Source organism: Zeus faber (assembly GCF_960531495.2).
Source record: "Zeus faber genome assembly, chromosome: 1".
NCBI classification, from domain to species: Eukaryota; Metazoa; Chordata; class Actinopteri; order Zeiformes; family Zeidae; genus Zeus; species Zeus faber.
In genome coordinates, this window is record NC_137193.1 from 16,179,986 (window position 1) to 16,207,638 (window position 27,653).

Consider the following 27,653-nt stretch of genomic DNA (forward strand, 5'->3'; position numbering starts at 1 on the left):
AACAAACGCTCATGAAAATCCCCTCCTGAATGTTTACACCGAGTTCAAAACCGCCAAATTAGTGCGAGACACAAGAAAACCATAATTCCTGGGGTCAAAGTGATTATTTCTTAATTGGCCTTATCCTTGACCACGTTGAAATTAATGTGTTCCCCCACAACCGATGGGTAAGAGAACGACCGTTATCCATCAAAAAACCCAACAAGGCCCGAAAAAAAAGAACAGCGACGTGAATCCGTGCCGGTGCTGAGTTGACAAAACAGACCGTATCATCATGAACCGCTATTGTTCTTTTCCACCCGAATTGCAGCTTTGACCTCCTTATCCCAGCTTCAGAAAATAGCACCTTTTAATTTCTAAGCCTGTTTCTCTGCATTTTTTTTTTTTTTACATCATTTCTTTTCTAACCGTAAGCATGTTTTTTGGATGTGCTGAAGAGACGTATTTTTTATTAAATTTTTTCCCTTCAGTGAGGTTGTCATCCCACACAGAGATTACCTCAATCAGAGCTAATCCCAATCTTTTGAGGTATACAAAACGCGAGAACACCCCTGTGTTCGCGTTGCCAGATTTCAATTTTGCCGTCGTCTGCGGTTGACGAGCCCGGAATAAATAAATAGATACGTAAATAAATGAACCGACCGTTCCCAACGTCAGAGAGATGAACCCCGAATCAGAAGCATTTATGAAATGTTTTTTTCTTTTTCCCTCTCCGTCCTTCAGTCTTACAGGGTGGGAGCCCTGACAGGTTGTGCAGTTCCAGTTCAGTTTTTAACTATGCGCCGCGACTGTGGAATAAATGTTTTTTTTTTTTTTCGTTTTTTTTGAGCTGTCAATGAAGCCGGCGGAACAACAACGTCACAGTTGTTGTTCGCGTTTGAACGAGCTTCCTCGTTTCAGCGAGGACCACTCACGTTTAGACGTGGTTCTCCAAACGCCCGAGGCCTCCTCAGAAATTACAGCCGGGGGGGAAATTGGACCCGAAAGGCGACATAATGGTACGAAGCAGGTGGGCGGCTGCACAACGACAAGAAAAGAATACGCTCGTAAAGAAAAACATGCACACATAGAGGCAGCGGCAGAGACAAGAGAGAATGAACACCCGACTTCCTGTAATGAAGCCCCGGCCCTCCCTTCCCCCTCGGAAGGTCATGGAAACCGGTGAAAGAGCAGCTGCGGCCTCGTCGCGCATAGGGAACCGTACCCGGGGGGGTCTTTCCCGCCCACCTTAGCTCCTCCGCCTACACTGGTCAAGGCCAGTCTGGCTCGGTCTGGCTCTGGGCAAGGGGGTCGACGTCAATGGCGACACGCACCTGAAATAACGGAGGGGGCACGGAGGGACGCCGACGCGGGGCGAAAACGGATTCCGATTCCAAGGCACAAATTTTAGCGCGTAGTAACTTAGCACTATGTCGCTCAGATAAAACGAGAAAGCTTAAATTGTACATCAGAAATACTTTCTCCACTTAAGCAAAAATGCTCAACAGTCCCGAACAAAAAGCAAGGAAAAATAAAATGAAATAGGATACAAATTCAAATTAAAATGTCAAATATATGCAAATAGCCAAAAATACAAAACAGAAATAGCCAGATATTCAAGATTTACAAAATATACAAATGCAATACTATGCACAGGATAAATGGCCGTTATGGTGTATAGGTAAAGAAATGTTAATTATTATATAAATTGTTGCTATGTACTAACTATTTTATTACAGTATGTACAACGTAACACCAGTGTTATTGCATGAACATTATTGCACAAGTGTGGCGTGTGTGTGTGTGTGTGTGTGTGTGTGTGTGTGTGTGTGTGTGTGTGAGGGAGAGAGAGAGAGAGAGAGAGAAACCGTAGGGGGGATCTTTGTTGGGGAAGAAAGGAATGAACCAAAAGGTAAAGAAGGGGGAGCTGATTACCACCGGTGTGTTTAGAGAATACTTTTGAGTGCCCGAGCACCTGCCCCTTTGCCCCTTGATATCCATGGTGCCCCGTTTAGCAGACGTGTTTTTAAGTGTGAATGGGCATCAAGGTAGCGGATTTTCTGGGCAACATACAGTATGCATATTCATGAGGAACGTGCCCAGAGCACGGAACGGAGGGCGGGGAGGGGGTTGGGCGTCCGGGGCTGCAGCCCCCCCTAGTGGTGGCTGCAGCCCCTACGGCACATCTTTCACTCTGCAATAAACTTTAAGCTTTAAAAATTTGAAAGAAAAATTAAAAAACATCAACATGTTTTAGAATTATAGGTAGAATATATAAATATGTGCATCCATCGGACCTCCGGGCTGATGGAAGTCTGGGCCAGATGATGGACACCACCAGACATGTGACTCTGGTCAGACTCTCTGGTCTGTGAAATTAGTTTAATATCAATATCCCCGTTCCGTCCTTCCTGCCTCCTATCCATCACCATGACGCGATAGGCTTCATAGAAATACTCCCGGCCAGCAATGTAATGCAACAACCAGTCAGGATGTCCCTGCCTAAATCTCCATATCACAGTAATCCATGGTTTGAAAAGAGTGATTTCATATGTCAGTTTTCTGTTCGTTTTGGGAAACAAAAACACTTTTTTTTTTTTTTTTTTGTTAAGCTTGTCTCTGGAGGGAGGGTGCCAGTTCAGACACTCCAGGCCAAACCTCCTATTTCTCCTGCTGAGAATCCCAAAATAGTTGCTTTTTAAAAAAAATTGTATTCTATGTATATATTTCCTCCTTTCTTCCCAATCTAACTCCAAACTTTTGGTGAAACTTGGCAGCCCTGCTGCCCACTAAGAAAAAAATCACAAATGAAACATGAAAAAACGTGATCAATGACTGACTGAGTGACTGATGAGATGTCAGATGAGATGTCACTTTTTTGTCTGGGGCGCTTGGGGGTTTTGTCTTGACTGAAACATGAATACGTGCGTGCATCTAAGCTGTCGCATGCATGCACGTATCCAGGGCGGTCCCCCCCCCCCTGCCGAAAATATCTTCACACTCGAGTGAGCCCTGTGATCGGCGCTCCGCTGCGCCTCCAAATAAAACAAATGAAATCAGTGTGCTCTGTATCCTTATTGAAGGGGAAAAAAATTACACCGTGCATAATCGGGGACAGATTGCCTTGGAGGTGAAATTACGTCTCTGCACGGGCCTGGTCCTCTGCATCCTTCTGAGCTGACTGGCAGCCAATGCGATGCAGCCAGTCAGGAGATCCAACAGAAGCTGGCAGGCCGTACGTACGTCCGACAGGAGCAGCATTTTTGACTGGGTCTGTTTGCCGATGCAGCTTGGGCCCTGTGCTGGGGCGCGTCCGCTCTACTAACAGGCCTTAATTAATTGAATCGACCCCCCCAGACCGAGTGAAAAGAAGATTTGTATACATATATTGATAAGCTATTACCAAACTCTTGGGATGGGTTTAGTTATTTGTCTGTTAATTATGCATGGTGTGATGTCTTTTCCTTTACTCTCGCGTCTCTTTTTTGACACAACGATCCTCCTGAGGCAAATCTCTCGTACCGTACCCGAAAATGCAACGGTCAAAGAAAGGCCCCGCTTGTTCCGACCCCGGGGGTTCTGATCATCCCGCTGTCCCCGGCAGCTCCTGGAGGCCGGCGTGGACGCTGGAGTGCACCGGCGAAGGAGGCAGAACCAGGACTTCCTGCAGCCCTACGTTGCCGCCAGGCTCGAGACGCTGCCCGAGACGTTCACACTTGGAGACGAGAGGAGGTACAACGGCTACTTCAACAAGCCGCTGCTGGGGCAACATAAGTACCGCTGCTTCGTGCTGGCCGACCTGAAGGACCACGACTCTGTGAGTAGAAAATCACAACGACAAATCGCAACAGTTTAATAGCATCAAAATGAATAAAAGAGTAGACTATTCATATGATTTATTGTTATTACACGGCCCAGTGGAATACATGATTCTGATTGGTCAATCAGTTAGTCATCAGTTAGTTATTTCTGAATAATGGGTCAATGTTCCCAATTTCCCATTTCACCAACACTAAATAGCTTTTTTTTTTTTTTTTTTTTCTAGAGCAAAAAGTCTGCTACATGCAGTGTTAGCTACGTTTTTGTGGACTATTTTTCTTAGTGGAAACTGTTAGGCATGCTAGTTACAAAATTAAAAAAATAATAATTATTATTTATATATATATATATATATATATACACATATATATATATATATATATGTAATATTCTTTCTCAATGTGTTCTTTTATTTTGTAAGTGTAATCGGAAGATTGCCGGTTCGATCCCCGGCTCAGCCTGGTCGCGTGCTAAAGTGAGCAAGACACTTGCTCCACAACCCCCCTAACTGATCCCCAGGCACCGCTACGTGGCTGCCCACTGCTCCGAGATACTTCAGATGCTTCAATGGGTGAAATGCAGAGAACTAATTTCTCCCAGAGGGATTAATAAAGTATACAAAAAAATAAAAATGTGCAGCCAACCGGTCATTATCGCACAATAACACCCCAATCACCCTGTCAGGGGTTATTTCGCGATATTCAGCCGCTGGTTGCACATTATCCCTTACTTAGGCTATGTCGTGCACTCTGAATTAAGCTTACTGTCTGCTCGTCGTCCAGTCTCATTCTCACTTTAGTTGTAAAGTGTTAGTGTGAACTGCCGTGAAGGTTCTCACCATCTCGCCCCAGAGCAGTAAAATTTAAGTGTTGGGTCAAATTTAGTGGCGCCATGTCAGCCCAAGTTCAACTTCTGAGCTACGTCAGAGGAGGGAACAGTTGTATGGTTTCTAATACAACATCTAATACAAGTCAGTGTATTAGAGGTATACTTACTGTGTTCGATTAAAAATAATAATTTAAACGGTTACCGTACTTCTGGCAATACATTCTGTTGAAAGTCACACACTTCACATTTAGAAAGCCTGTTTTGACACTGTAGAGGATTGTTTAATGTGAGTTGCTGGAGACCAAGAAAGATTGGTGATTACCTAGACATCCAATTAATTGTTTTGATTGTTGCGGGTAAACATTTTATGGATAGAATTGTTGAAGCGCTCTGGGATTGTGCCAGAGGGATCTGTCTAAGATGTTGAATAAACCACCGTTTACTTTTTGTTCCCACCCTGGCTTTCACTTAAAAAGGGAGAGTAAGTGCTTCGGTGGAGTCTACTGTTTTCTGTGATATGAGTCATGGCTCCAGATCACACTTTTACATAGAGAGAAAAAGGGTTTTTAGATTTAATGATTTGTTATTTAGATGATTTTCCTCCCAGTTGAAAGTGCAAGGGGTTGGTCTCGTGACCTAATGCATTAATACTACTAACTTACTCACTCCCGCATTTAGTGTCAATTTAATAGTTAAACGTTTGTATATATTTTCTCCTTGGTTATGTTTTTAGAAGGGTTCACCCTTTCTGGATGGCTAGGCACCTGTTATATACAGCAAAATATAATTTCTGGATGGGCTACATTTCATGCTGAAATCAATAGACCCCAGGTATTACGCCCACTGACTCAGAACAGATGTGGACCCATAAGCACGACACAAAAACAATCAGGTAGGAAGTCAAAGTCCATAAGGTTTTTTTCCAAAAAACAGGCAGGGATCAAACCCAGGAGATCAATCAGCGCAGGTAAACAGGTTTTCGGCAGGGAACAGGCGGAGAATAAGGGTCCAGGGAATCAGGGAGAGGTTGGGACGGAAGGTACAGGAAACAGGTAGTAGTGTGGGAAAGCTCAGCGTAATGCAAGAGACAAGCTGGCAGAGAGCAAAGGGAAGTGGACCGGTATTTATACTGAGGACCAATGAGGGAATGAGCTGCAGACGGGGGAAACCAGGTGAAGGGAAGGGAGTGACAGCAAAGCAAAATGGAGTGGGCGGATCTGAAACGACATGGAGGTGAGTGACATGGCACGAGGAAATGACCAGATGAAAATACCAGCTTTATCCATAAGGATAATTACAATAATAAAAGGGAAGCTTGGAAAAGCTAAAGTTAGGCCAATCGGACCTTAGAGGGAATCTGATCCATTTCCGTAAGTCGAAACCAAGTACCTGGAATCCAGCATTTTGGGAAAAGAGTTGTTTTACATAGCTGTCATCTAAATATTACAATCAAAGCCTTATCACCACATCATCATTGGTTTATTGGTGTCATGAGAGAGACAGAAAACCAAGGCACCTTGCCTGCTCATGCCCAAATGTGGGAAATACTAATCCCCAGTGATAGTGGGGGGGTGGGGGGAACATTTTAAAAAGGAAAAAATACTGCCACAGCACCAAGCTGAAAATGATTTATTTTGGTTTTCTGACAGATAAGATTAGAGAGTCACGACGGCGGTCAGTCATTTTGATTTGTGCCCGTCTACAGCCCTGTCTGCTGCCCGCGCCAGACAGAATCCTCCACCTCTCCTCATCGTCTTCTTTGGTGACTTTTAGAGCACAAAGCTCTCGAAGGCTGTTGAGCTGGTGCGCTGTTCTTCTCCTCCTCCACGTCCAAGCGGGCTTTCCCCGAACCTCGTCGCTCTCCACTCCCGTCCTTGACTCTCGGGGTCAAGTGGTGTCGCTAGCGTCAGCCATAAGGTGTTTGTATCCCCTTTCCGCCTTGGCTCCATCCTCCGCGACCGCAGCCCGGGTCGTCATCCGAGGCGCGGAACAGGTCGCCGGGGGAGCGGGGGTTGCATACTGTACTCCTCACCACACGAGAGCTGAATATCTACAGTGCGGGGAAACAGAAGAACATTTTAGACATCAAATGAACCTCAAATGTCACAAACAGACTCGAAAAAAGAAAAGCTCCGTACTCACAGCGCCTCCACTCGACGCGGCCGCGCTTGTGCTTCCGCCGTGCCAGCGTAGCCTTCAGTGGCTCTTTATTCTGCGGGATGCGCTTGATCATTTCGGTCTTAATTCCAAACAAGTGACTCTTCCCACTGTCTGCGAGGGTTCCGCTTTCATCTCGGCTTGGCTGCGTCCTCAGGGCGGTGTTTGAAGTGTCCAACTATTCAGCAGCGTTTGGCCGGCGTGCCATCAAGTCAGCCGCTGAGAGACGCGGTGACGCGTTCGCCACATGGCGCATTCTGCTGAAATGGAGGCTTCCAGACGTGGCGAGCGCTGTTGGCTGTTATACTGTTACTAGTTGCCTATTGCTATCAACAAGATGTGCTATTTAACCAGCTTCATGAGGACGTTCCACCTGCTCCTCTTTACTTCAACTGTTGGATGAATTGCATGTTGTTGATGCAATCGTTTGTCTTGACGGTGGCGTATAAGATGGGTCACGTGACGCAGGCGGAATTATGTCGTCAAGATGAATTGCGTTATTTGCAACGTTGATGCTGAGCCGGCAGATGACGTTTTTTGTTATGGAAAGACAATTTGTCTCTGCGTCATGGACATATAACTTTTGTTTTCCCTGAGGGACCTCTCGTAAGCCAACCACAGGGATATCGTCTGTCATTGTTAACCTGATCGTATGTTGGCCAATTAAAAAAAAGATAATTATTAAGATTGCGTACAGGAATTATGGGAGCAGGTGAGGAGTCAACGAGGAAATGTTTGTCATTGGCTTCTTGACTTATTTTTGTTGCTTAACCTGAAGCTAAAAGTATTTCATAATATGGGTCATGTTCAGCTCATTCATAAATATGAATAACTATAAATGCACAACAAGGAGAATAAACAGCATGCAGTCTAGCTTTATTTCCCCCCCAACGGAGCCGTTGTGAGTCGTTTCGGCGTCAAGGGAGAGCTCACCAGGGCGCCGACGCCCGCGCGGCTCAGCAACACAGGTTGGCGTCACGCGGTTGAAAGCGATTCGAGGCTGTGACAGAAATACCGCTTTGTAGCACGTGCGTTGAAAACTGAGAAAGTTGGGGCTTATCTCCGTTGGCTACCGCGACGCCAGCGGCCGGTTGGAGAGAGGCGAGAGAGAGAGAGAGAGAGAGAGAGAGAGAGAGAGAGAGAGAGAGAGAGAGAGAGAGAGAGAGAGAGAGAGAGAGAGAGAGAGAGAAGGGCAAATGGAACGCATGGAGAACGGAGAGCAGACGCTGGCGACGGGAGTGAAAGGGCAGCGCGGCTTTCAGCGGCGGCCCCCCCGCTGGGCACAAATAGCGAGCTGGCCAGTGTGTAATTAGATAAAGAAGCAGAAAAAAAAAAACAAAGAAGTTGTGACACCAAAGCATGACATCATTTTCAGAAGGGGGGGGGGGGGCGGCAGCCTCCCTCCAAGTGAGGCAGCAGAAGGCAGCGGGAGTGGAGGAGACTGGAGTTGAGGAGAGAAGCGAGAGAACGAGAGAGCGCTCACTCGGCGTGTTCAAATGCACCGGTCGACCGCGGCCTTGGTCACCTCCGGAATACACAGGCACAGGAAGGGGCGCATTCATAACCGTGGTTCAAATCCTCCGAAAACGCACCGAGGGAAAGATTGTCTGAGGCCGAAGCCCGAAGCGAGGCTGGAGCAATGCCAAGAGAGTGTAGGAAGAGAGTGTGAGAGGGTCCGTCGAGCGCTGACATTCCAGGACAGGAATGACGACGTCCTTCCTAAAGGGCTTTCTTAATAAATAAATTCCGATGCCGATCCTTGCAGACAGAGCGCGCCAGTCAACCTTTTCATGAAGTACGCAGCGATGTGTACCACAATAAACCTCCGTGCTGAATGGCAAACCTAATTTAAAGGTCTAAGGGTGGCACATCGGGACATTGGAAAACAGGACATATTTCTGTAGATGTCTCAAGAAGACTAATAAGACGAAGCTTTTCGTCCACCGAACGGACAAAAAGGGGCTCTCTCTATGAGCCTCTTATTTGGCGACAAATTCTAGGGGCTACTGCAAGCGAAATTTGCCTTTTGCCTTTTAGCGACACATCTTCCCAAAACTCCCAGCGGGACTTTTATTTTGATATAGGGCGCCAGGGGACCTGAACTCATTCTGATCCCACACTGTGCCTCGTACACAGGACTTGCTTTCCGTACGGTGAGGTTTGGCCATGAAGCTGCTCAGGAGCGTTTGCACGTATTGGCGTACATTTCTTTCACTAATCGGAATTGAAACGATTAAAATGTGCACTTGTTCTGAAACATGCGGGAAGGAATTATGCTGACGAGGCTTCCACTTAGAATGTCCTATTCTTTATGGGAAATCTGTTTCAACAGTGAAGAAACCTCGTGTTATTATTATTGTTAACATGAATAATGAGGATATGGAGCCTTACCAAGCCGCCAAACTCAATGGCAACGGCGTGTTTGCTTTTACTGGAGTCTAAACAAAGCCGTGGTCGGTGAGAAGGCGTCTTCGGGGGCCTCACAGGTATGTTCTCTGGGATCGATTCTCTTCATTTGTTGGGTTTGTGCGGCGTGACATATTTTCCCCCGACCCTCGGGTCCGCACGGCTTTCATGGTGTTGCCAGGGCGTCTACGCCGCCGATCCGAGTACCGTCATGAACAGGCACGCGCATCCAGTTGGGGAACAATTTTACCTTCATCGTCTGGTAGACCCGAAGCACACACAAAATCCAGGCACTTTCATGAATCGCACCGCGCTCACCCTTACTTTTTTGCGTGGGCCTCATTTCTCAAGTAGGAAGTAGGGAGAATTAGAAGTAAGAAGAGAAGCTGCGTGAAGACGGTTCATTGATTCTAGAGTCCATTCAGTATCACTTCTGAAATGTCAAGATTTGTTACCCCGGATAAGAATGATTTATAAAACGAAACACATGGAGAACAGCCTTCCCCCACACTGTTGACACCCACTAGTGAGGCCATTACACTGCATTACGCATCCTAATTTTGTGCTCATTTATGTCAATTTTTGATCAGTGCAATCACTAATTATCTAATTAATTTGTGTCACTCGGTGACGCTATGTCACAATGCAGATGAGATGAACCGATTGTACTTATGAAATGATGCTGTGGTAGTTTCGCTTACCACGCGCCACCCAAGTGGCGTGTTCAGGGACCTCCGGCACAGGGGCACAGACGACTGGGTTGTAGACACACCAGTTTGTTGGAGAGGGAGGGCTGGTTGGAATAAGCTCAGGAGCAGATGGACATGGTTCATGACAGGGCTCCTCTCCTGAGTGGGTGTGTGGATGGGGGTTTTTACCTGTTGCTCGTTAGACCAACAAAGGAGCAACAGGTATGCAGACACTATGATCCTGGGCCCCAATTACCTAGACCCAGGACAGGTGTGACTGCTCAAACCACACCACCCCCACACTCGTTGCCTGGGTGACAATCATATTGCGGTGGTGGACCCCACCACCTACACTGGAAACAGCATATAAGAGGACACACATATAGAGGCACACACCTTTTCTTAAAAACTGCCAGCTAAAGAAGCATCAAAGTCTGCATTTTTTTTTAACAAAATGATCTTATGGATTACCACTTTAATATAAATTGTTAAATATGACATGGATGTAGCAGCAGTGCATAATTAACGTCATAATTAATGGTCTTGTTAATGTTTAATGGTTAACATTAATAGTCATGTTGTTCCTAGATCAATCATGAAAATGCTTTTTCACTTATTATGCAGTAACAGTTAGATGGCCAACATAATATTTCCGGACACCGTAAGCAATATAAAAACTATATTTGAGAAAAAACGTAATCTTTATGAAACAGTATCAGTTCAAAACCGTTTTGTAGACTGTAGTGCGGAGTTACCTATCGGAGTTACTGTTTCTCTATAATGTGCACCAGCACGGGTCAAATGTTTCCATAGACTTCTGTGCATTATTCTGTCAAGTTTGGTTTTTATCAACCCCGGACATTTGCGTAAGATGTGACCCACGTCCGCCTTTGTGCATACGCCCAATTTATAAATAAGACCCCTGTTTATTTTCCTTTCGCAAAGCAAAAGATGCATTGCGAGTGGGGGAAAAAAGGACGCTGCGAAGGAGTTTCAGACTGCAAGGAAAAAATTGCACTGCCATAACACATTATAATCACACACACTCACTCACACACACACACACACACACACACACACACACACACACACACACACACACGAAAAATGAAACGTTCTTCGTCCCACTGTTCTTAAGCAGGATTCCTTCAACAGCCGCGCTCCCACTCCCTGTCGCCTTCTCTGTCACTTATCATCCAGGTACCGTGGGGTACGCCAACCAGAGAGAGCACACAGAGGATTACTTTCTATTAAATAGCACACCTCAAATGAAAAATGGATCTCTCTCTCACACACACACACACGCACGCACGCACGCGCACACACACACACACACACACACACACACACACACAAACCCAGCCACCCACTGAAAGATTATGAAAACATTCCTTTCTTGGTCCCCGGAATGTGACAGCTGTGCTGTTTTTTTCCTCTTTTCCAACAAAGAGCCATTCTGAACGGCTGAAAGCAACGAGAGTGGAAACAGAATGATGGCGACTGGAGGGACAGAGAGTGCAAAGCAGGTGGAAAATGGCATTTGCGTAGGTTTCTCTGGCTTATTCGTACCAGCTAGAGTGAGAAAAGTTGTGTTCCCGTCGGCAGCGTCCTCTTTGCACTCCCGAGCAAGTGGGAAGCCGTCGTCCTTGCGGCAGAAGTGACACCTCCACACGCGCGGGGAGGGGACGTGGAACAGCTGTCGGCATCGACACTTTTCTCCGGCTGGGTTGACATTGTCATTTACAAAATGGACTGAAAGTGGCTGAAATATGTTGTTTTCCTTTCAGGGAAAGTGTCTTCTACATTCTCATATCGGGGAGAGAACTTGGGGCTTCCCTTTAATTGTGATACATCTATATCAGCGGAATTAGCAAATGAAACAAATGGTGTTGAACGCTGGTCATTTATACTGATCAGGTATGCTTGCCACCGCCTCGGATTCCCCCCCAAATCTGGAGGAATCAATTTCAGAGCCGCAATTACCTGGACCTCACCAGACTGCTCTGGGTTTTCTTCTGGACCATGACTACACATCTTTAATTTGTCTTTGAAAAAAATAAATTCAGACTCCACCACGGAGTCAAAGTAGCTTGTTGCAACAAGAGGCAGCTGAGCAAATGGGAACTTTAACATTGATAGATACAGTAGATGGATGGATGGATGGATGGATGGATAGATAGATAGATGGATGGATGGATGGATGGATAGATAGATGGATAGATAGGTAGGTAGATAGATAGATAGATGGATGGATGGATGGATGGATGGATGGATGGATAGATAGATGGCTGGATAGATGATAGATAGGTAGGTAGATAGATGGATGGATGGATGGATGGATGGATGGATAGATAGATAGATAGATGGATGGATAGATAGGTAGGTAGATAGATAGATAGATGGATGGATGGATAGATATAGTTGTTTGGATGGATGGATGGATGGATGGAAAGATTCTTTGTCACTTCACAAGATGGCGCCACTAGCTCGAGTTAGCATTAGCATATAGGCTGTGTGAAATGAAAGTCATCGTTATTCAGAAATGACTGTCGCTGATTGCCACAGTGGACTGGAATGGAGTATTACACAGAGCTGTGAAATAATTGAGGGTATATACTGTACCTATATAAATCCATTCATCTGTGTTAGTCACTAATGGTTGTTAGCTGGGTTTATTTTCACATCGACATGCTAGACATCGCAGGGTGTCTCAGGCTACATGCTTGTTGTCTTTCAGCGCGGTAAGGCTTTACATTTGAGTTATTTTAAACTAATCCCTCCCAAACCGCATCTCAACCGTTGTCAGCCCCCCCTCAAAATTTGACTGGTATGGCTGACAGTACGTCGGGCTCGCCTGGAAGTCGTCAGCCTACCGCTGGAGCGTCAGCGGTGGCAGATTAGCTCTCGCGGGTCCATTGAAGTTTCCGGTCCTTGGTTCCCCACCTGAGACTGGCAGATCGTACGTCGGTGGCAGTCCTCGCGGGGTGACGCGCCCCGCGTCGCTGCAGACGCTGGAAACACTCCTCTTGGATCTTTGGCAGTTTGGTGACACGCTGTGCTGGAACCCCGACAAAGCAGGGAGCGTTGGCACCTTTTTCTCCAGGTTGGAGAAATGCTTTGACAGCGTCTGGTAGGGGTTTTGGGCGGCTCCTAAGGAGCTGACTCGCAGCAGAAGGTGGTCCCCCACGGCGGCGCTTCGCAGGAAAGGGAGCATCTCAAAGCCGCAGACTTCTCCAAAGCAGAATCAGCCATGAGTCAGCACTGGCCTAATTTAGGAAGAATCAGGCGGCTTCTACAGTTTTGCGTGTGGCGTTGAGAAGTATTAGATTTCCCCGTCCCAATCGCGAATGGATTCGGCTTCCTCATAAGTTGTGTCGGATCCTGAACCATCTTTACACGGTTGTTCCTGCGATAAACAAATCCTGAATAGCAACTGTATTGGAATCTCATGCAACGTCATTTTCATCGTATACTCATACTTAAATATATTGTTTAAAAAGATGAGGAATTGTTTCAATTTATTTAAGAAAGAAGCACTTCCCCGGTCCTCTTTCTCCAATCCCGAAGTTAAGTCCACCACTACTTTCGGAAAATGTAGGACACAGCCCCTTACACTGACGATAAACAAAACTCTTTAACCGAACAGACTTTTAAGTGAAGATAATTATCAGCCGTGCCGGCTGGATCTCATGGAGCAGAACGCTCATTTCCAATACATGAAGTAGATTGCATTAATGTAGCTGCTGTTTTTTGGATCGTCGGGCTTGAGTCATTGTTTCATTAAACCCTGCTTTAGTAGAACTCTTGCGCTTTCCCCCACTCGATGCGCGACCGCCACGTTTGATTCTAACGTCCAGGAGTCAACGTCTTTCCCCTTGTCTCCCGTGCAGCAGAGGATGTTCGCCGCCAGCCCCTTCTCCGACGCCATGGTGGTGCGGCTGCACAGCGGCATGGTGCGGCACACCGAGGAGCCCGAGATGCTCTGGGTGATGGGCCCCGTCCTGGCCGTGGTCCTCATCATCATCATCGTCATTGCTATTCTCCTGTTCAAGAGGTGAGCGGGAGGGCGCCCCTTCGTCGGGCGTGAGAAATCTTTGGTGTGTCTCACGCAAAAACGTCGGCGGGGGCACCCACAACGAAAAAAAGAAGTGAAATGCTGCGTGCTCCATTAATGAAAGCCACGGTGTAAGTGTTGGGAGCGGAGTTATTTTCTTTGGTTAGCCTAGGCGGGAGACTTGGGGCTCGAGGGTCATTGTGTTCCTTGGCATATGGGAGGAGCCAGGGCCACCCCCTTCAGGGCTGTTTCTGTAAGCTAACAGTTGGGCCGCCTGCCTTCCAGTGCCGGGACACGGCTCCAACTGTTAGCGCAGGGGAAAGAAAACAGTGCACTGAAGAGCGGCCAGGGCTGTCCTCGGGCCAGACATCTGGGCTCGCGTTAGATGGAGCTCCAGTCGGAGAGAATGACTTCCCCGGCGCGAGCGCCACTGAGCTGCGACCACGTTGGGGCTTTCTCCCTGTCTCTCTTTCTCTCTCTTTCCGCTTCCCCTCTCTCTTTCTTTCTTCCAGCCGCCGCGAATCACCTTGTAGGGAGGGGTCCTGCCCTGCCGTAGGGACGGGCACCCGTGGTACAGTGGTACAGGGATAGCGATGGGGGCACTCGAGGAGCAGCCGCCAATGGGCGTTTGGGAAGGCGTAAAAACCCCGGGTTAGAAGCAGGACGGCTCCGAAGGGCCTGAAGATAAAGCTCCGTAAAGCTTGGCAGACTCAGGAAGGGAAATGAGGCGGGTGGCGGTAGAAAGACGAGGAGGAGGAGGAGGAGGATGGTTGGAGGGTGCGAGAGACAGAGCGAGGGAAGAAAAACACTCACTTTGAGGAACGCGCTAATGCCGCCGAACGCTGAACCGCTGTCGAGGAATCCTCTGCTGTCAGTAACGCTGTCTCTCTCTCTCTCTCTCTCTCTCTGTCTCTACCCTCCCTTGCGCTTCTTGTCTTTTCTGTGGATGCAGCAAACAAGAGAGGTTAGTACTCCCTGTTTTACAACCACGCTTTCGTTCTCCTCCTCCTCCTCCTCATCCTCCTCCTCCCGCTCTCTTTTCGAGCTGTCAGGCACCTCCACGGGTGGGGAAAAAAAAACAAAAACAAAAAAAAACACTGTTTTTGGGGTCAGATCGCTGCCATGTTTTTTTTTTTTTTTGTTTTGTTTTGTTGTTTTTTTTTCCCCGACAGCGTTGATGTGAGATGACAGGGCTCATTGTTTCTGTTACAATGTCAGGATCAGACGGCAAAGTGAGCCGTCTTTGAGTCCTGCCCGTCATCAGCTGCGCCGGATACATGAGACACGCCTGGTTTTGTTTGACAGCACGCGTGATGAGCAGCTCGTGTGTGTGTATGCGTCGTGTTGCAAAGCCGGCGTGTAATACTGAGCTGTCAGAATCATGTCGATCTTCCTCTCAATCCCGCCTGGGGTCTCAACATGCCCCGCCCACCCCGCGCCACCTAACCCTTCACACCATCGCACCGTTTCTATTTTAAAGCGTCGAGCCCAAACCCCCGCCGCTCGAGAACTCAAGTGAAGACGTAGCCACGGTTAAGGTGATACGGCAACAACAACAGCAACAACAGCAACAGCAACAGCCACAGCAACAGCGCCTATTTCCACCACCGAAAATTCTCCTATGGGTCCTATGGGTTGGATCCCCATTTCAGAAGTGATCCCCAACCCCCTCCGACTACTCGGAGGGGTTGGGGATGGTATGGCTGACCCTGCGTCCAAACCAGAGAGTGAACAGATCACTTTCTCCAAACGGGGAGCAATAAAATACAAACAGAAATAACAAGAACCCTATTAACATACAGTATAGCTTAGCCTGATTGGTTTTGGGTAAAAAGTTAGGAGGTGTTGATGAGCAAAGACCACCTCAGGATGTCGTTGAACAGCATTGTCTCGAGAAGCTGCGCGTCTCAAGTATTTTTATGTCAACGCCTCATCGAACCCGCATGTGTCAGAATCACCCCAACGCATCGTCATCTCTGCCGTCCAGCACATCACCGCAGCAGGCCAAAATACTGTCCTACCGTTTTAAGTCATGGAATTGTAAACGTAAAAAAAACAAGTTGGATGTCTACAGTTCAGATGCATAGAACTCCACCCCCCACCCCATCCTATACAAATTGGCTGTAATCTCTTGGAACGTACATAAGGGGGGGAGGTGTAGCTGTAATTGCAAATGTGGCGCATGTTGTGAGAATGGTGTCTCGTTCTCTCCCTCCACCAGGAAGCGTACGTCCCCGTCGGCCAAGGACGAGCATATGGCGGGGGTCAAGGACGCGCTGCTGGCCCACTCCTCAGACCCCGTGGAGATGAGGAGGCTCAACTACCAGACGCAAGGCATGGACACAAGACACACGCACACACACACGCGCACGCATACACACACACACGCACACACACACACACACACACACACACACACACACACACACACACATACATACACACACACACACACACACACACGCACACACACACACACGCGCACACACACACACACGCGCACGCATACACACACACACGCACACACACACACACACACACACACACACACACGCGCACGCATACACACACACGCACACACACAAACACACACACACACACACACACACACACAAGGTCTAGCGAGCCCCTGACCTCCAACTTTCTAGCAGATGTATAGATACAAACTTTGTCCCAAAAGCCACACAGGTCAGGAGGACAGGTTCCAAAGTGTTGCTAATAGCACATGGAGGTACAGTATATGGTCAATGATGTCCTCTGACGTCTCCTCTATCTATCTATCTATCTATCTATCTATCTATCTATCTATCTATCTATCTATCTATCTATCTATCTATCTATCTATCTATCTATCTATCTATCTATCTATCTATCTGTCTATCTATCTATCTGTCTATCTATGTATTTATTGAATGGCCTTTCTCTCTGTGCGGGCTCCCTCTACCTCCGTCCATCTCGGTGATTACTTCCTCTGATGATGGACCTTTTTTTCCCTCCTAAACCTTTACTTTCAGTCTGACATTTTCCAGGGTTTTCCTCTGTCCGCTCCCCTATCAGGGTTGTCTGGCAGATGTTGTTTACCCCGAGGGACGCAAGAGCGGAAGGGCACGCGGCCCGGGCGGCAGGAGCTCCGCCGACACCCGCGTGGGTTACCTCCCAGCGGAGCCTTTCGGGCCGGATTGAAGCGAGTGCGCCCTGCAAAATCGTCCCGTATTTGCTCACGTTGAAGTGATTTGGATACACGGAGTCAATAAGCAGTCGTAGTCGTAAACGTGTAACGACTCCGCAGTGGAGACGCCACAAAACAAGGGCAAACTGCCCTCAGCAGAAAAACTTTATAGGGCGCGTTTTTGCGCCGTCATATTATCAGCGCAATATCTCTTGAGAATCGGAGGCCAAAGCGGCGCGGATAGCGGGAATCGATGCGCAATTGGTGGTGCTGTCAGCGGCCGCAATCCATTTCATTGCAAATTCACCCCACCGTAGGTAGTTAGAGATTGTTAAGGTAGGTAGAGGTGGGCAGTTGGCGATGGTTTTACTCCGTGTCCATAAATACTGTCCATAAAATGTTCCGTACCTCTGCCACTCACAAACATTGCTTGGCTTTTTTTCGACGACTAGGAAGTCTCTACTTTATCCAAGCACTTGTGAAATGATCACTTTTGCGCATATTGGATGTGGTTAATTGGAAAGCGTAATTACGATTTTTGGGTCGGCAGCCCCGAGTGCACTATAAAAATGGAGGTAATATTATAGGCTTGAGTGGGAAAACTCAAACCGACATTTCCCAATTTCCCCCAAACATTTTTTCAGGGGAGATGGTCGACCACTTAATGTCAATTTGCGTCAGAAAGGAATATCTGCACGGCCCTTTCATTTACGTATGAGTGAGTACATTTCCAAATGAGATCTTGTGTCAGAGTGTTTTCACGCAAAGACAAGTAAGGCGACGCTAAGTAGGCATTTGGACAAAAAGCTACGCACCCACGGGCCTCCAGAAAACCCCGACGCTGCACCCATTGATCAAAGAAAAGAGCCTTTTCTCCCTTTACCTCTCCTGGTTTTTTGTTTTCTTTTGTTTTTTTCCTTTTCCTTCTTTCTTTATTCCTAAATGTTTGTTATTCCCTGTCTCTCGCTCCCCCTGCAGGTTCCAGTGTCCCCAGTTGCCCGATCGTGCCAAGTTAGTTTCCACCCCTCCTCCTCCTCTTTCTCCTCCTCCTTTCCTCGTCTCCTCGTTCCCTTGTTTCCCGTCACTTAGCGTTTGCTTCGGTGCTCCCTCCTCTCACACCGTTCATCTGTGTGTCTCTCCACTTTCTTCACCTCCTTTGACCTTTCGATGCCTTTGGCCAAAGCTGAGCTTGCCATTCCCAATATTCGACTTGCTTTGCTTCTCTCACGCGATGAGTAAAAAATGTTTCAAGTGACAGTGTACCATAAAGCAGTTTGATTTCTTGTGGACATAAAGGAATTATGTTCTATGTAAGTAATGATATCAGTCTCAGCAACATAGATAGTACCGTAGCTCAGAAATTGGGCTTCAGAATCCACTAGAGCGACTCAAGGTGTTCTTTGAGCAGCATTTTTCAATCATAGTTTGAATATTTGCTGCACTGACTTTTGCAAAACTCTAACCGAGACCCGCTGACAATGGTCGATGATATCGCACGGCCGCGAATTTACGGATAAAATCAAAAGTTGGAACCACCAGAAGCTGCAGATGAGAAAATGACTCGAGGGCAAACGTACAGCGTTGATAAGGTGAAATATCAAGGCATGGGGCTGAAAAAAAACAAAACAAAAAAAAGTGTTCAAGCTCCAGAGAAGTTTCAGAGAAATTCAGGGACTGCGGAGAATTGTACCTAAACTTTGATGCTTAAATTAAAGGCAAAATAAAACAAAAGGACTATGACAGCACCTATGAAAAACCAAAACTGTCCAATCAGCAACACCTAGTTCGCCCTCATGACCACTGCTGACGTCCATCCTTTGGTTCATTTGTGATCATTCCGACATATAATTCAATATGTCAAATAATAATTAAAATATCAATATTCCAAGATACATTTATTTAATTGATTGTAATGTAAAGCTTTTAAGATCTCCAATGGACGACAGCATCGCCCAAACCTCCATCCAACAGCTTCCACAACTTCCTTCGATCTTAATAAATAAATCTAGTTTGATGTGGTTTAGGAGAGTGCATTTTTACATTATTATGTTTTCAGTTCCAGGCGAACCGAACCCTCCTTAAGAGATAATAACACTTCACAATGATAGTAATTTAGAGCGCATTTTTCAAGCAAACCGGCTAATTCAATCAATTTTCCATCAATCTGTTTTTTCCCAAAGCCTTTTTGAAAAGACATTTTCCAGCGCTTATATTTACCGTTAGTGTAGATCGTCCAACACGCCCCTCCGCTCATGCCTCTCTGTGGCTACAGGAAATTACCAAACTGCATGTCATGGTTCCCTTTATCTTCCTGCATTTCCTCCTTTAAACCTGTTATGTCTGCCGTACCTGCACATAACAGTTATTGCCTGTAGCTTTCTTGGGGGTGGGATCTTGGGGGCTTTGTGCCAACGTGTCTTTACACTCATTCCCGATACATGTGACAGTGAGTTGGTGAGTGTTTGGAATAGTGCCAGTGCTACAACGACCAAAATGCCCACCAGACCTTCCCTGTATCAATCCCATTGTGTTTACAGTTGTACATACAATGGTCAATAATACGATTAAAAAAAAATAAAATAAAAAAAAAGCTGGATTGAATTAATACATTTGGAGGAGGGAAAATGTGTGGGTTGGATATAAGCAGAATGACTAATCCTTAAACATAGAGCCACCAATTATAGTCAAACAGAAAATGGGTAAGAAATAATCCAAGATAAGAAAAAAAATACAAATGAGGAAAAACGTCACACAACTAATCAGTGGATGAAACGCATGCACACAGATGTCACATTTCACTCCCGAGTAAAAAACGGTTATTCAACTGTTCATTTACATGAAAAAAAGAGTATAAATAGAAAATGGATAAAATCGAATCCACATTAAAATGAGCATTAGTTAAAGCTTGAATAGGAAACATATACCACCAGGCAGCCTACCATTAGCGGGGAAAAGAATAAAATAATAATTTCATAATTAAAAATAATATAATAATAATAATGATAATAATAATAATAATATATTATTATCATTATATTAATAATCAACAATAACAAATGTATACAAAATTAAATAAGAATAAAAAACAATAATAATATACAAATAATAATAATAAAAAAATAATAATACAATCATTATAACAAAGAGCATAATTAAGAGTCCTGCCACAGCCCTGAGTCTCTCACACGATGCTCGCACGCGGTCACGCGACCATCGTGGCTGCGCAGTGCTGCCGTCGAGCCGCTCTGCAAGTCATCAGGTGTCACCTCTCCGCTCACCGAGCTCCCCCAACATCCCTCACCCCACCACTCCTCCCCCTCACCCCTCACCCCTCACCACCTCATGTCCTCTGTGACAGTTAGCTTTGCAGCACGCATCTCTCTGCTCTGTGGTTAAATTTACTGTGTGTGTGTGTGTGTGTGTGTGTGTGTGTAAGAGTAAGTCTGAGTGTGAACGAAAGTGTGTGTATTTGAAAGAGCAGGAGTGTTTGTGTCAGGTTAGGCGGGGCCGGCTCTTCCTATAGGCGACACGGGCGTCCGCCCAGGGCACCATCCCAAGGGGGGGAGGGGGCGGGGAGAGGGAGCGGTCGGGTGCAATTTGCGCACCTCTCTCCCTCTCCAACGGTACCGACGGCGCCCAGGGCGCGCCAAAACAGTGTGTTTTTATTTTAGATGTAGGTTATTTTATTGTACTCTGATTCCTTATAGAAGGAAGCAAAATTTTGCCAGTTTGCTTAGCGTGGCAAAATGGCTAGAGCTGGCCCTGAGGGTAGGGATGTAATTCCAAACTTGAAAATGTGAAGACATCAATGTGCACCGTGCACCGATGTACATATCAAAGTTGCAATTTGTACAAAAAAGTCAATTTATAATAGTTGTACTGTTACATTTGCTATGGTTGTTGCTATTTGTAGCAGATAATCTAGTTTATTTTGCGCTAATTATGGGTTCTGGGTTATTTTTTTGCAGTGATGTTATGTTGCTGATCGCTTAAAATCTTCTCTTTGGGTTCAAATTGAGGGATTCCGTAAATTTCACATTTAAAAGTTGTCTGTCTTACACGTGCACCCATTGGTCTGTGCATGCTTGCTTGCCTCACTGTGTGTGTGTGTGTGTGTGTGTGTGTGTGTGTGTGTGTGTGTGTGTGTGTGTGTGTGTGTGTGTGTGCGTGTGTGTGCGTGTGCGTGTGCGTGGTTGTGGTTGTGGGGGTGTGTGTGTGGGGGTGTCTGGGTGTGTGGGTTTGTGTAAGACAAGTCAGTGTCTTATACATACACGTCCAAGTGTCCACATTGTTGTGTCCATGGCTTGTCTTGCGTGGACGGGAATGTTGACCTCTCCCTGCTCGCTCTCTCTCCAGGGATGAGGGAGCATCCCCCCATCGCCACCTGTGACCTGTCGGACCACATCGAGCGGCTGAAGGCCAACGACGGCCTGCGCTTTTCTCAGGAGTACGAGGTGACTACTTCCTGTCCTTTGTCCTCTCATGGAGGCATCGCAGGGACCGGTAATAATTATGAACAGATAGCTGACAGCCGCTATTGACCAATCAGAATTGAGTATTCCGCAGAGCATAACATCTTAACTATAAAGGAAGGAATCTTAATGTATGTATATATGTATGTATGTATGTATGTATGTATGTATGTATGTACAGTACATTCATACACGCATACATGTATGTATGTAAGTATGTATGCATGTATGTATGTATGTGTGTTTGTAAATATGTAGGTATGTATGTATATATATATGTATGTATGTATGTATGTGTGTGTGTTTGTAAATATGTAGGTATGTATGTATATATATATGTATGTATGTATGTCTGTGTGTGTATCTATGAATGTGTGTGTGTGTATGTATGTATGTATGTATGTGTGTGTGTATCTATGTGTGTGTGTATGTACTATATGTATGTATGACCTTTTACTGTCTCCGTCTTATTGACCGCTGATTGCCACGATCGACCAATCAGAATCAAGTATTCCAGCGCGAGTGAACGTCGCCACGTCTCCGAGGAAAGTTTTAGCTTTTAAGAATTTTGGTCTTCCACCTTGACCTGAAAATGTCTCTTTACCGACTCACTCGATATACTGGTCTTCAAAAGGCCGCGTGTCGTAGCTCAGTCGGAGTGGCAGGGCGAGTGTAAAGAAATGTTATTTTATTTCACAGCGAGTCGGCGCAGCAGCTCGGATAATCATGTGTCACATTTTTGCCGGGAACCCTTTTTAACAAGTGCTTGCAATTTTGAAATTTCTGTGCTCAGCTCAGTCATTTGTCAAACATGCAGTGGTATCGGGAATTACAACTTCGCGGGCGCCACGAGAGAAGACGAGAAACGCGAACCATCCACTTCCACTCGGAAGAAATCCCAGAGTGGAAGTGGAGTTAAAAGTCTGCGGTACCAGTAAGAAAGCTTTTTCTGTTGTCGTTGCAACAACAAAATCCTCAAGCATAATGAAGTGACGTCAGAATGAAGTCACTTCGAGAGAAGACAACAGGAAAAAAAACATTCTCCATACAGGCGGATTTTCACCCACTGTTTTTTATTTTTCATTCTTTAAAGACACTCACAAATGCCAAGAGTGCTTACTAATGAGGTAAATACATATAGTCATATTTATTTGTGTGTGTGTATGTGTGTGTGTGCTGAGCGTAGCAATCCCCCTATGCAGTTGATTTCCTAAACCACATTATCATTCCCTTTCCTTCCTTATTTCTTTATTTATTTTGTGTGTTTTTTTGTGTGTGTGTGTGTGTTTTTTTTTGTTTTTTTTTGTGGCTTAGCATCACACGGCCTAAGCCTGGGTTTGCGAAGAAAAAAGAATAATAAATAAAGGTATGCTGCTAAAGTATGCATGAATCGTGTTTCCTCCATTCCAAGTGTATTATTCCAGTGCTCTTACCTAACTGTAAAAGCAGCGAGGGGGATTATGGCTTGTTGATGTCCTACAAAGGAAGGTAATTTGCATTTAAAGTGGTGAATTTCCTAGAGGATAACAGGGGACAGATGGGTGCACTGTTTACCGGTGGCAAAAGGGGAAGGGGGCAGATAATTACGAAACAGCCACTAAGTGGACTTTTTTTTTTTTTTTTTTTTTTTTTTTTTTCGTCCATCCCTCAGTTTTCAGCGAGCGGGTTGAGGCGGAAACGGATGCTCGAGCGCTGCCCGCGTCCGCTTAATCATTTGGCGGCCGACAGCTTCAAACACCGGTGTTCATCGTTGCCACGCGGGTTTAAACGATCCGATCGAGGACAATGGGTCCATTTTCCTTCTTTTAAACCTTTTGATGAAATGAATCCTTGTGTCAGTCGTTTGAACAAACAAGTTGATTATTATTTGAAAAAAAAAACTTGTGTGATTGGTGCGATGTGTTCTTTTAAGAGTCATGACTGCAAGGCCGATAAAATGCACAGTTGCCTATATTCGCTACGCTGCCCGTTAAAGTGGTAATCTGCGACCGGCACCTCCAGTACATAGCCGTCAAGTCCAACGTTCAGGAGGCAGCGTGGGGTGGAAGCGGCGCAGAGTGACACAACAAGCCTCCGACGAGATGCTGCAGGTGGAGGGTTGCCCTCATTCCTTTGAGTTCAGATTCCCTGCTCATTAAATGGATTTCTGGGAATAGCCACAAGCACAAAGACGCCACCTGAGCGGCATGTTCGTACACAAACAACCACACTCTGACACACTAACGCACACGCATACGTGTGTATGTGTATCTGTACATACACATACACATACACAGACACAGACACAGACACACACACGCGCACACACACCACTCCCTTGATTCTTCTCGTGTCAGAGCTATCAGCCTGTCATGTTGTTGTGTTCATCAATTGTGAGAGAGACGAATGAAATTTAAAAAAAAAGGCAAATAATGAACGCTTTCAACAGCTTGGGGATGTCACAGCTTCTTAAATCTGATGGATTAGGTCCGGATACATATATTAATCCCTGCCGTTTTGGTGGCGGTGCGGAAATTTGTCCTCGACGCCTCAAAAGATGCCGCCTCTCCATTTGGCACGGCCGGCCGTTTTTTGCGACGCCATTCAGTCATGGTTATTATGTAAGAATCGCACAATGGATCTCAAATCGCTTTCATGTCGTGATTCCCTTTTTGACGTTTTGAAGCAAATTGAAACTCACAGACGCACGTCGGGGGGGGGGGGGTGGCTTGTGACGGGCGTGGTCGCGGGTAGCAGTGGGCGCCTCACGTCAATTACCAACCGTTGCAAGTGGTTTATTCTCATCCCGTGTCGATGTTGTGTCGGCTCCTACATCGTTTAGCTTTGTATCTGTTTGTCTTTGGGCTTGTTTTTTGCTGCTGCTGCTGTTGTTGTTGTTGTTGTTGTTGTTGTTGTTGTTGGCTTTGGGCAAGGTTATAGAATCAGAGTGGTGCTCACAGCGGGCGAGCCGGACGCCTCGCCTCGGCACATCAGCGTTAATGCGAGTGATTTGCCAGCGCGGCTCGCGTGCGAAGCTCCACCTAACAGGCTGTTAAATAAGACGTGCGTTCCGGCCCTCGCCGCCGGACCCGTATGACCGGGCCCAGACAGGAAGAGGAAGTGGGGGGGGGGTCAGGGTCATCGGCGGGGGCCAGTCAGAGCCAGCCGGCAGGATATTGTATCAGCCCCTCCGAGCCTCTTCATAATGTGTGTGTATGTGTGCGTGCGTGCGTGCGTGGGAGCTTTGGGTTGGCTTTCTTTTTTTTTTTTTTATGATATAAGATATGCCATGGGAGTAGGAATAATAAATCAACGAAAGTAAATTATTGAAGAAAAAGAAGATAATCCGGCCACCTCCGCCAACCATGACATGACCCCACACACACACACACACACACACACACACACACACACACACACACCCGTCCAGCACCGCCGATTGAAAATCAGAGCCAGAGTAATCATTAGATTGTGCTTTTCACAAGCTGCTTTTTTCAAGAGAGAGAGAGAGAGAGAGAGAGAGACATGCCCACACATTGATCTCCGTCCCGCCCGCCGGGCCTGTGTAAGTGGAGTCGAGATGGAGTTGAAAAAATGACGCAGAGATCGCAAAGTGGTGCGATTCCCGATGGCAGGAACGCAGAAATCGCGCTCGCTTTGCGTCCGATTTCGTTCAACTTCGCACAAATGCTCGGCGAGTCTCCCCCCCCCCCAGAGGATTCAGAGCGGCCGTCTGCCCCTCAGCCCCTCTGCCGTCTCTGCGGGGGGACTGAGACAACACACAGCTTGCTGGGTGTTGATTTCCCCTGGTCCGTGCACTCGTCCTCTCTCTCGGTCGCTCTCTTCCCTTTTAGATTCTCCTTCTCTCCTGCTCTCATCCGTCCATCCTGCCCCCTCCTCCTCACCTCCTCTCCCTCTCTCTCTCGCCCTCTCTCTCTCTCTCTCTCCCTCCGCACTAAAATGTGACCGTAATGGTAACATATGAAACATGAGATGCACCGATCGATCGCCCGGTTTTCAGCTTGATCGGCCCTGACCGATCAGCGTCAGATATCAGATATATCTGATTCTGTGCCAGTTAAATTCTCACGGCCGACACTGCGCTCATGTACTCGTAGAAATTCTCCTGCACTCAAACCGGTACCGACGTGATGTAACGTAGTTGCATACTTGACGCACAAAAAAGAGAGAGAAAGAGAGAAAATGTCCTGAAAATATTCCAAAATTGTGCAGATTGCTTTTCCCTTGCTGCCACAGCGGGGTGTCTGCGCAAGATAACAAGTTCGACTCTCTTTTTGAGACCCGGTTCTTGACGAGTCACTCAGTAAAAGGAGTCCTTCGATTCGATTCAGTTGGTTTAATGCACGGTGAGGGAAGTGAACGAAAGTGAGGAGAGTTTTCTATTTATTTTATTTGTTTATTTTTTTGTAATGATTGCAATTTATTTTAGAATGTTAAGTACCATATAAATATAATAGAAAGGTATATTTGCACTTAAAAGTGAAAGAGAGTTTCATGTGAACTGGACATTTCCATGTTAGTTATTTGTTGTGTCCAGTTACAGGTTGAAGTAAAGTGAAACTTGGTGACAGTCCCATGGCCGATTTTGTTGGAAGTCAGTGACCGTTCCATGTTGTATTTTATTTTATTGGAACTCATGGACAGTTTCATGTTCTATTATTGTTCCATATTGAAAAATGAACAATATAAACACCCAGTGTCAAAATCAGCAATCTCACTATTGTGGTGAGTGAAAATTTCAGCGTAGTCCGTATGTGCAGCTGTCCTATCATGTGACGACAATGATCGGGCGACAATGTTGAAGTTATTTTATAGTCAATGTTTTTTGATGAACATACAACTGAATTAAAATCAGAATCGACAGGTCAGACTTTTAACAAATCAGAAATCGAAGTGGCCAAGAAAATTGCAAACAGTGCATCTGTAGTTGGTAAACATGTTCTTAACAAGATGATGCATTTCAAGGGTATATCCTTATGATATTAATTAGTATACTGTATATAATTAGTCGTGGTACCTTGCATACGATGTGATGAGCATCGTTATGAGACGACTACGCTGTGAATAACTGAAGGAGTCATTTGGCTGCAGAAACTCAAACACCACGGAGACTCCCTGTTACACTGTTGTGCTTACTCCAAATATTTTCCCAAGGTTGGCCGGTCTGATACTGAAGTGTATTGTTTAGGTCTATCTATCTATCTATCTATCTGTCTGTCTGTCTGTCTGTCTGTCTGTCTGTCTGTCTGTCTGTCTGTCTGTCTGTCTGTCTGTCTGTCTATCTATCTATCTATCTATCTATCCATCTATCTATCTATCTATCTATCTATCTATCTATCTGTCTGTCTGTCTGTCTGTCTGTCTGTCTATCAGAAACATCATATCTAAAAAGAAAATAGCAGGAAATCAAAATAAATGATCTATAGCTGATTCAATTACTGATTTTACTGTCTGTCTGTCTGTCTGTCTGTCTGTCTGTCTGTCTATCTCTCTCTCTCGCTTAGTCCATAGATCCCGGGCAGCAGTTCACGTGGGAGCACTCCAACCTGGAGGTCAACAAGCAGAAGAATCGTTACGCCAACGTCATCGCCTACGACCATTCCAGGGTCATCCTGATGCCGGTGGACGGTGAGGGACCGCAGATCTTATTTGATGTGCTGTCGGACACAGTGTCAGGAAAGCAAACCGTCACAATAAAAACATGACATAAAATGATGAAACAGTGCAGCCAAAAAAAAAAAATCTAAATTCTTCTACTTCGTATGCTGTGAAGTACTCAGACCCCTTACTTAAGTAAAAGTAAAAATACCCTGATACAAAATGACTAAAGTAAGTAAATTACTCAGTAAAAGTGGATGTGGTACGTTGATGTGGCGGACCAAGGGGCGTGGTCAAGCCGACGCTGCAGACAGGCGGTGCAGGATCCCGCTCCGCCGCTGGGGATCGGACGAATCGAGGGAGGAGCTCCCCTGGTTCGTCCGATCCCAAACCGGGACGTATTATAACCGCTGTCTCTCCCCTGCGTGGCGGAGACGCACAGCGACCTGGCCCTGGCTGCTTTTGTTTATTTGATAAAATAC

The 27,653-nt window shown here is 46.1% G+C and overlaps 1 protein-coding gene across 1 annotated transcript in view; it reads left to right on the forward strand.

Annotated features, from left to right (window-relative positions):
• The window catches only part of ptprfa (protein tyrosine phosphatase receptor type Fa), a 196,385-nt gene that overhangs the window by 152,673 nt on the left and 16,059 nt on the right, over positions 1 to 27,653 (forward strand). Inside the window, exons 18-22 of the mRNA XM_080017516.1 lie at positions 3,584 to 3,796; positions 13,769 to 13,932; positions 16,154 to 16,266; positions 21,458 to 21,555; positions 27,078 to 27,201. Of these exons, the coding sequence (XP_079873642.1) occupies positions 3,584 to 3,796; positions 13,769 to 13,932; positions 16,154 to 16,266; positions 21,458 to 21,555; positions 27,078 to 27,201 (712 nt within the window). The remainder of the gene's footprint in view (positions 1 to 3,583; positions 3,797 to 13,768; positions 13,933 to 16,153; positions 16,267 to 21,457; positions 21,556 to 27,077; positions 27,202 to 27,653) is intronic.